General features: G+C 34.8%; 1 protein-coding gene across 1 annotated transcript; it reads left to right on the top strand.

Annotated features, from left to right (window-relative positions):
- The first annotated feature begins 266 nt into the window (after positions 1–266).
- Positions 267–5,523, top strand: LOC145782171 (uncharacterized). Its single transcript, XM_082593936.1, has 3 exons — positions 267–542; positions 4,439–4,572; positions 5,164–5,523. Exons 1-3 carry the CDS (start codon positions 345–347, stop codon positions 5,381–5,383), a joined length of 552 nt encoding a protein of 183 aa, XP_082450062.1. The 5' UTR covers positions 267–344; the 3' UTR covers positions 5,384–5,523.
- The last annotated feature ends 4,581 nt before the right edge of the window (positions 5,524–10,104 follow it).

The following is a 10,104-nucleotide window of genomic DNA, read 5'->3' as shown; positions in this document are numbered from 1 at the left end:
GCCCAAGCCCCAAGCATATATTTTTGCAAAATATACCGTAATTTGATGCATGCACCATGAACACATATGAATTAGTAATTTAGTTTTAAATAAGTTGAGTGAACCCAGTCTGAACTGAAGTTTTTTTTTACCAAGGGCTTGATCCAAGATTCGGTTTTATGAACAACTTCCTTGTCTTTGCTGTCCCCACCACTGAGGAACTGTATATAAATCACATGCTTAGTAGATTGCACTTCAACTCATAATTGTCTTCTTTTCACAGGCACTGCATCATTTTAGTGAAATTGTGCTTGTGATGTGAAGTCAATGAATTGACCTTCTGTGATATTTATTGTCTTAAAAGTATGGCTGGACTTCTGACGCTTCGCTTTTCCTCACGCTTGATGCTGTCACAACATATAAAAAAGTACCATTCACCTGGTTTAACAATTTTTACTGCTAGAAAACTTTCCTTCAATAGAAAGAAATCAGAAAGTGCAGCTATCGAACCAGTCAAATCAGAATATGAAATTGAATATGACAGAGTGGCCAAAAAAGAAAAGGTTAGTGCCAATATGCAAAAGCTACAATTTTGTGTATGTAAAACTAAAAAGGATGCAACCTAGTTCGTACCCTGAACAGTTCGTACCCTGAACAGTTCGTACCCTGAAAAGATCGAGAGAAAAAATTAAAAAAAGCCGAAGTCGCTGATTGCAGTTTCCGCAAACATTTTAAAATTTTCCCTCTGAAAAGATGGGCAACACTAAAAGGCCAAAACGCGGAAATAAGCCGGGCGTGAAATGGCGTATTGTCTGCAGAAGTAGCGATTTAATGCCGATGTAGAAAACGCGGAAATACGATCTTGGTGTCCGTATTGTTTAACATATAGCGATAACTCAATGATATTTGTTCGGCATTGAGTTGTGGCTAAAAATCGCATTCCGCCTTTTTCCTATTTCAATAAATTCCATTGAATTTTGAAATTTACTCCAATAACTGTGGAATTAAAACAGTCAAAGTATTTAATGACCTCACAATTGCTTCTAAACAATATCTTTCAATGATATTTCAACATGAGAAAATGTTCAGTATTGAGTTGTGGCTAAAAATCGCATTCCGCCTTTTTCCTATTTCAATAACTTCCATTAAATTTCAAAATTTACTCCAATAACTGTGGAATTAAAACAGTCAAAGTATTTAATGACCTCACAATTGTTCTAAACAATATCTTTCAATGATATTTCAACATAAGAAAATGTTCGGTATTGAGTTGTGGCTAAAAATCGCATTCCGCCTTTTTCCTATTTCAATAAATTCCATTAAATTTCGAAATTTACTCCAATAACTGTGGAATTAAAACAGTCAAAGTATTTAATGACCTCACAATTGTTCTAAACAATATCTTTCAATGATATTTCAACATAAGAAAATGTTCGGTATTGAGTTGTGGCTAAAAATCGCATTCCGCCTTTTTCCTATTTCAATAAATTCCATTAAATTTTGAAATTTACTCCAATAACTGTGGAATTAAAACAGTCAAAGTATTTAATGACCTCACGATTGCTTCTAAGCGATATTTTTGAATGATATTTCAACATAAGAAAATGTTCGCTACTGAGTTGTTGTTAAAAATTGCATTTCCGCCTTTTTCCTACTGAATCCAAGATCGTATTTCTACGTTTTCTACATCGGTGTTAAAGCGCTACTTCTGCGGACAATACGCCATTTCACACCCGGTTTATTTTCGCATTTCCGCCTTTTAGTGTTGCCCTGAAAAGACCGAGAGAAAAAATAGCACAACACCGAAGTCGCTGATTGCAGTTTCCGCAAACAAACAAAAACTCTCAGGATCATTACCGGAAATTTTAAAATGTTTGCGGAAACTCCGATCATCGACTTTGGAAAACTCTTAGGATCATTACCGGAAATTTTAAAATGTTTGCAGAAAAACGAAAACTGCAATCAGCGACTTAGGCTTTGTTCTTTTTTTTTCTGTTCATCTTTTCAGTTTGTTTGTTTGTGGAAACTCCAATCAGTGACTTCGGCTTTTTTTAAATTTTTCTCTCGATCTTTTCCTAACCCTAACCTTTTTGAAGTGTTTGCGGAAACTGCAATCAGCGACTTCGGCTTTTTTTAAATTTTTTCACTCGATCTTTTCCTAACCCTTTTAAAATGTTTGCGGAAACTGCAATCAGCGACTTTGGCAAACTCTTACGATCATTACCGGAAATTTTAAAATATTTGCTGAAAAACGGAAACTGCGATCAGCGCCTTCGGCTTTGTTCTATTTTTTTCTATTGATTTTTTCAGTTTGTTTGTTTGCAGAAACTCCGAACAGCCACTTCGGCTTTTTTGAATTTTTTCTCTCTATCTTTTCAGGTACCAACTGTTCAGGGTACGAACTAGGTTGCACCCAAACTAAAAGTCTAAGCAGATATAGTTGTTACTCTCCTAAACACCTTTTTAGCTTTTTTTATGCCAAAATATATGTATATATATTAAATCAAATATAGTTATTACTATCTGAAGCCTTTACAAATTGTTTCACCTAACGGATCATCAGAAGGTCTGCAAAAACATGCAAAAAAAGTAATGAATCGATAATTCCTGAAAAGATATTAAATATTACAACTGTAATTTAATCTGCAAAAAAAACCTTTTAAACCTGTACTTCCTGAAAAGATATTAAATATTATAACCGTAATCCAATCTGCAGAAAAAAAACCTCAGAATTACTAAGGGCTACCTTCATCCATTACTACAAAGTTTCAATTAATTTGTCCATCTGGAAACCAAGCAACTTGATGGCAACCTCTATGACATCACAAAAAAGCAAAATGCAGTTTGATGATCAATGCAACCTGTAGAAATCTGAACAAAATAAATGGAAATTGTTTGTTTAAAAACCTGTAAAAATTAAATGAGATTTATAACCTGTAGGAATCAGATGAAATTTAATTTTTTCAAAATTATAACCTGTAAAAATCACAAAGAATTATGATGATGTAACCTGTAGTAACCTGAACAAATGAAATGAAATCTGTTTCTAAACCTGTGAAAATTAAATGAGATTTATAACCTGTAAAAATCAAATGAAATTTTTTTTAAAAATAACCTGTGAAAATCAAAAGGAATTTATTTTATTTTGAAGTACTTGAGTTTAAATTTGTTTAATTTAAATTTAATTAAATTAATTTATTTAATTTTAATTTAATTTAATTTTAATTATTAATTTATAAATTAATTATTATTATATTTATTAATTATATTTAATATATAATTATATATATTATATAATTAATTATATTTATTAATTATTAATTTATTTAATTTAATTTATTTATGTATTATTTTAATTATTTTAATTTAAATTTTAATTTATTTTAATTTAATTTTAATTTAATTAATAATTTTAATTTAATTTTAATTTAATTTTAATTTAATTTTAATTTAATTTTAATTAATTTAATTAATTAAATTTAATTTAATTAAATTTGTTTAATTTTGTTTTTTTAAGTTTTAGTTTTGTTTTTAAATTTGTTTTTAAATTTGTTTAAATTTGTTAGGTGAAACAATTTGTAAAGGCTTCAGATAGTAATAACTATATTTGATTTAATTTGCTCTGCTTTGCTTTTTTGCTTAGCATTGAGCACTTTTTTGTAGTATTGATAGTTTTCATTGTTTTTGTATATATATTATATAAATTCAATTGTGAAACGATTTAGGAATTCTTGCAATTATGCTATTCTTCTTTCGAGTTTCTTCTAAATTGGGTTGATACACCCCAGATCGACACATTTTTGTGCTACGGAGTTGTATATTGAAAGGTTCCACTTGCTGCACTTGGTGGTAAGCTGGGAGCCCACAAGAAGATGGTCCGCTGTTTGGGGCTTGGTGCCACAGATACATGTAACTGGACCCATGTTGTAGCCCCACTTTACCATTGCCGATTTAGTTCGGCCAACACCAGTTCAGCGTATATTCAAGGTTTTGCACTTTGCCAAAGCGACATTATGCTGTTATAAATGCATTTTTAGACTTAATCACTTATCCTAATGAAGAGTGCCGGTGCCCAACTACCCATTTATGGTACTTGAAACTCTTTTAAAGAAGCATGAGTATTTCTTAGGAAAATTCATTTGTTGGTATCGGTATCACATTCATGATTGAAATTGTTTTAAATTTTTGTGATAAAGTTTTTAAGTTACTTCGCACGGCAAAGGTTAAATGACTATCATTCTAAGTAATTTCCAGGCAAACTGTGTAACTATGGTTTGGAGATTCATTTATTGTATTGTTAGGTGTGTCACTCAGAGGGGTGTTTGGTGACAGCAATTTAGTTTTCTTTTAATCCAAGGCATGAAGACCATGATTTGGTAGGCCAGATGCAGACCGCCATTATGTCATAAGTAGTTTGAATTTGTGTGCTTTGTTTAGTAACAGTGTTTCAATGTTTCAGTGGACAAAATTCTACGGTTTTTATGCTGAAGATCCATATCTGGACAAGGCGATGATGCACATGCTCATGTTCATGGGATTCTCAGTGGCACTCGTGTTTATGCCATTCATTCTTTCCTATTCCCCAGATTTCAGGTATTTTGTTACAAGAATACGGATCGGCTTTATCTGTGGCAGCAAAACTAAATGTTTATTACAATTTACAAATACATTAAGTACTGTACAGTACAAAGTAAAAGATTACATCATTTTAGCACTACGTATTCACTAAATTTCTCTTAACGATAATAAAACCTCAAAAATAATATTGTATCACAAATCTTAGGTAAAATGTGCACAATTCTGGTTTCAGAAAAGCTTTCTGCAAGTAGGCTAAATATAAAATGCGGTTTTATCACTTTCTCTACCAGTCAAGTACAACGTCCTTTCGGAATCACGGATTTATTATTGGTAACAGCACAGTGCAACAAACTAACCAACTGCAGAAAGCTTGATATATATTTCTATTTTATTAGTTCTAAAAACGTTGCAAAACTTAACCATTTCAAGGGTTACATTTTCACATTTTTGCCCTAGTTTACTGATTAAATTGTAAACTACCTTGTCATATTGTGTGCATTTTGACTTAGCATAGACATGTTGTTATTATGCCGCCGCATATTCAGTAATTAAATAGGCCTATATGTGTCTTTTGCTTTCCTTGCCTTACCCTAGAAATTTATGAAGGCATCGAATGAAGCCGTGGAGGAGATATGAAGCTCTTCAGTTGATGGAAAAACGAGCAGCAAAAGGAGAGATTCTTTTAAATCCCGACTTTGCTCCGACTGACAAGATAGAGGCAATGGTGCCACCTCCTGGGGATTGGGAAAAGCAATGGCTACTTAATCAGCCATCCGTTCGGTCAAACAGTCAAAGCCATTACTTTGTCCAAGCTCAAACATGGTAGTTTGATGCTGTTGCCCAATGCTCATCCACTCTTAGGGCGTGGCTGCGATGCGAATGTCGACCTCTTCCGACAACGCCTTTGGCAAAACTTTACTTTTGTTTTTGGATATTTTATCTGAATATATAAAAACAGTCAGCGTGCATTGCGTAACCTTATGGACTTATGGTTGATGCTGGTCTCGGTAAGGTTGTATGTTGGACAATTACATCAAGCTTTCATAAACCGGCTGTTTGCTTCATCGAGAGTAATTATCATAGCCTATCCAGTAGACCACCTACGGGGTTATTTTCCGAGGGTTTCCTTGTGTTACTATGTATGTAGGCTATGTAAGTGACACTGCAGGTAAGTAAAAGAGCACAACGGTGAGCAAAGATGCATACATATGCTGTTCACGATAGCTGTTAATGAAACAATCTAGTGAGATAAAATACTTGATGGGCGCAGCCCGCAAGTTTAATCTTCGGTGGGCTTTGGCCTTTTAAGCGCTGATTTGGTTTGGTTTTTAGCACCTAGAAGACATAAAACCCTTGGTCGGACTCAGAACATATGAACCATGTGACGTTGGTGCTTGACTACAATGCTTGGTCAACAACCAACGTCACATTCGCACGCGCGTTTGACGTCACATTGTATGCCTACGTACGTACTTTGACCAAGTAGCCTCATAACAACTGAATTGTAGGATACCGGTATTCCAGAAAGAGGTTTTCGTTTTTTGCTTTTGTCGACCACCTTTGAAAGAATATGATTGGATATTGTCATTTCAATCAGTGGTTCTCCACCGAGACCTTTAACCATTCTTCCTGCAGCCCTCATCAATGCAGCGAAAATATTATTTGTCCTCGAACAACTGATCAAAATTTGAAGATACATCGTTGTCAAAAAACTTATGTGTTAGCAAAGAAAATGCTTTATTTCCTCGGATACAGAGCAGTTTTGTGTATCATTGGTGTTACGCCAAACTTTAACATTTGCGAGGAAATTCTCACCTTGCGTTCCATTCCCGGCACAACAAAAAATATAGATAAGGTTATGTTTCGTAAATTTGAACGCACATTTGATTTTACATTATGTTTCGCGCATTTGAACGCTTCAAAATTGTGTTTAGTTCCAACTTGTAACTTCTAAGATACATCCAACCAATCAGAACATAGCCTATGTTAAAATTAACTACCGTCCAATTGTGACCCCTCTAGCATTCAGCCAGAGAGTTGATCCTACTTTCAACTTTGTCAGGTAATCACTGAAGAAAAAAGAGTTCTGACAGGGGTGGGAATCGAACCAAAAGTCATCGAATATGTATTCACTAGCCTTAACCTACTAGACTAGCTGGCCACAGCGGAACGTTCACTGATTTTCCTTTCTATTACAAATGTTTGTGTTTTTTTCTGTGTGTTTCTGTAACTTTCTGATTGGTTGTAACGCTGTTCCTGTAGCTTCTAATTGGTCCAATGATTCATTTGTCTTACCGGTACCAAAAATAAATTTTTATGAAGTCCCTAACATTTTTTACTTCTAGAGAACAGAGTTGCCGGATGGTATAATAAGCCACAAGATTTTAAAAATCTAGTGAAATTTAAAACAAGTTAGTGCAGATAAAAATACATTTAGAACCAGAAAATTTTTGATAAAATCTGATGTAATTTGAAACAATTTGGTGGCGGCAAAAAACTTGAAACTAAGCAAACTTCTGGTGTAATTTGAACAAAATCACATGGTTTTACGCAAAAAAGTCGGAAAATTTGATACTAAAAATCTTGGGAGCTGGTGTAGGCTACAAGTTTCCGTTCAGGTAAAAAATATCATGACCCCATAATACAGGAATCAACCAAACATAGGGTGAAACTACTTTATCTTTGCTTTATTGTTTACACTCTTCAACCCATGTTGGTCGATTCCTGTCTATCTTTATTATCTATGACGTCATTATATTTTTCACCAAGGTGGAGACTTATAGCCTACATCTGCTTGAAATCAATGAAACGAGAAAATATGCCAACCCCATGTTTTATGATGGCAACATATAGTTTTTGCCACATTGAGAAAATATATCTTTGACTGACAGTTGTTGTATTTGGTAAAACGGAACTGTTAACAATCAAAAGTGACAAAATAAATAATCATTTTTGAGGTCATAAAATCATGTATCTTTGAAACATTTTGACCTAAATTATTATCCTTAATAATTTAACAATGTTTTAGTTTATACAGGGAACAGGGTCATCAATAATTAACGTTACAACTTCAAACAACTGTATTTAACAATTGGTAGACAATTTTTGGCTAATAAACATATAATATTATTGTCAAATTTTTAGGAAAAACAAAGTGTTACTCAATGTGTCCGGAAAAACAAGTTTTACTCAATGTGTCCGGCATTTTCGTCGATAAGTCGGAGACCCTTCGAAAAGGACCTGCAAGAGTTACGAATAACTCTGAGGTATTTTGGTCCATTCTTTTTTTCAGATTAGCCTTCAGCGCTTCTAGACTTTGGTGGTGTTTAGTCGAAACCTTGCTCTACAGGTAAGACCAAACGCCAAAGATAGGGGTTCAGGCAGAGGCGCCGGAACGATTTTTGACTGGGGGGGGGCAGGATTACGAAAAAAGGGCACTTTTTTTAACTAAAAGGCCAATTTTTTTCAAGTTTTAAGATGAGTTATAGCGACAATGCTAATCTATCAGCTCACTAAGTATTGAGTAATGATAGCCTACAAGTGTCCGGTATACAAAGAAGGGCATCATGCTATATTATAATGATGTCACCTACTGTCAAGCCTTAAAGCAGCCTGCGGCCATGGCCGCTAAGTAGTGCTTGAATGACCGCCGGTGCTACCTCCTCAATCGGCCAAGTTTGGCCGCCGGTCTCTTTTGGCAATTATTTAATTTCGCAATAGAATTATCGTGGATTAAATGTCGAAAATATGTAGTATCAAAGAGTGACGCAAAATTAGGTCAGCCCGATATAATCGCCACTGTTGTATTGTGCGGGAATATTTGTTATTGATGGAATATATCCATCTGCGATCACTAGCGCTGTAAGTCTTGTTTGTAATTCCCGACGTTTATTTTAACAAAGTCTTAATCCGAAGTGCTAATTTACATCGGCTGGCAATATTGTAGTTTTTATGTCGATTCGATGTTGTCGGACATTGAATCGTTGTTAAAAAGGAGAACTAGGTTAGTTGACATCCGAGGGGAAAACATTTTTTGATCATATTTTGCAAAAATTATGCTTCTTTTAGTAATGTCTTTCACATCATTGAAATAGTTATTACCTTGCCGGCGTCAACACATGTCGAACGTTGTTTTTCGTTGCTAAAAAGAATTCTAGGGGAGTGGTGAACTTCTTTAAAATCAGCCACATTGGAGACACTCGTGCGAATGTCGTTAGATGGTCCCGCAGTACTGGATTACAATCCCGATAAAGCAGTTATTGCGTGGTGCAACGATTCTAGGCCTATTGTAGGACGTCGCCCAAGCCCAGACTTCAACAACGCTAAGTGATCATTTTAGCATTGTTGCAAGTTTAATGCTATTTACTTGTGCTATCGTTGTTTTTATTTTGTATTTTGGCCTCCAAGCACGCAAATTTGGCCACCGAGAAGTGTTGTATTTCCGTTTGATTAACTTAGATATACCACACTTTAATAGATTACACACAGACCACTTTATTGTACTTTCTCTCAGCTGAATCTATCTCATGGCTCTAGTCTCGTAACAGTCGCACGTAGTACAAACGATAGGCTAGTGAAACGTAACAATGGTTTCTATGACGAAACACTACATCCCTCCTTTTTTTTTAAACTTTAAAATACGGTACAGATCACAATAGTTAATGCAGCTTTAACATTGAAAAACAAGAATATGAATGAGCTTTTATGAACTGCTACAGCTGCACTTTAGTGGCGACTCAATTACGAAACAATTGGTGACATAAACGGTATGTACATAGAACATCAGATCAGGCTATTACTATTTCGACGATATGCCTTAATATGCAAGTATGAAGCAAGACATAAACAAATAAGAAAATTGTTAGTATGTGGTAGGTTACTCCAATACACGTAAAAACAGAACTACACAATATTACCACATACAGTAAACATGTTTATGTGAGAACATAGTCATTAAACCTTGTTGGTTTAGTTATACAGCGAGAAGATCTACGTTCTGGCATTTGTAAACGTGGGGGTGATAGATTCATTGAATCTGATTCATCGACAGTGACTAGTGGTGAGTCGTAAGTCTCACTTTCACAAGGACTATTGTCTGGACTGATATACTTCTTAAAGAAAGACGAATTACGTTTTAGTTCAATACCATCTTTATCCATAACAGTAACCTCACCCTTTTCTTTCGAGATAACTGTTTGAGGGACAGGTTTAAATGTAGGAGACAATTTAGAAGTTTTAGGATTTCTAACTAAGACTTCATCACCCATTTTTATTTCCGACTCTACAGCCCCCCTTTTTTCGTCAGCATAGCTTTTACTTTTCAATTTGTTCTCCCAATCACGATCTCTGACTTCTTCGTCGAACTGTTGTGGCTCACGACACAATTCTGGAAGTTTCGTTTTCATTTCTCGTCCAAACATCAAATAGTACGGAGATGCACCAGTGGATGACTGTGGTGTCGATCGATAAGCCATCAGGAATTTACTGATCTCCTCTTTCCATTCTTTTCCGTCCACATGTGCAATTCTGATCGCTTTCATCAACGTT

This window comes from Aplidium turbinatum, chromosome 13 (assembly GCF_918807975.1).
Source record: "Aplidium turbinatum chromosome 13, kaAplTurb1.1, whole genome shotgun sequence".
NCBI lineage: Eukaryota > Metazoa > Chordata > Ascidiacea > Aplousobranchia > Polyclinidae > Aplidium > Aplidium turbinatum.
Note: the sequence above shows the minus strand (reverse complement) of the source record. Positions and strands in the feature narration are given on the sequence as shown.

Coding starts and splice junctions, on each gene's coding strand:
- LOC145782171 (XM_082593936.1), top strand. CDS start 345: ATGGCTGGACTTCTGACGCTTCGCTTTTCCTCACGCTTGATGCTGTCA. Junction 543..4,438: donor GAGTGGCCAAAAAAGAAAAG/GTTAGTGCCAAT, acceptor TCAATGTTTCAG/TGGACAAAATTCTACGGTTT. Junction 4,573..5,163: donor TCCTATTCCCCAGATTTCAG/GTATTTTGTTAC, acceptor AAATTTATGAAG/GCATCGAATGAAGCCGTGGA.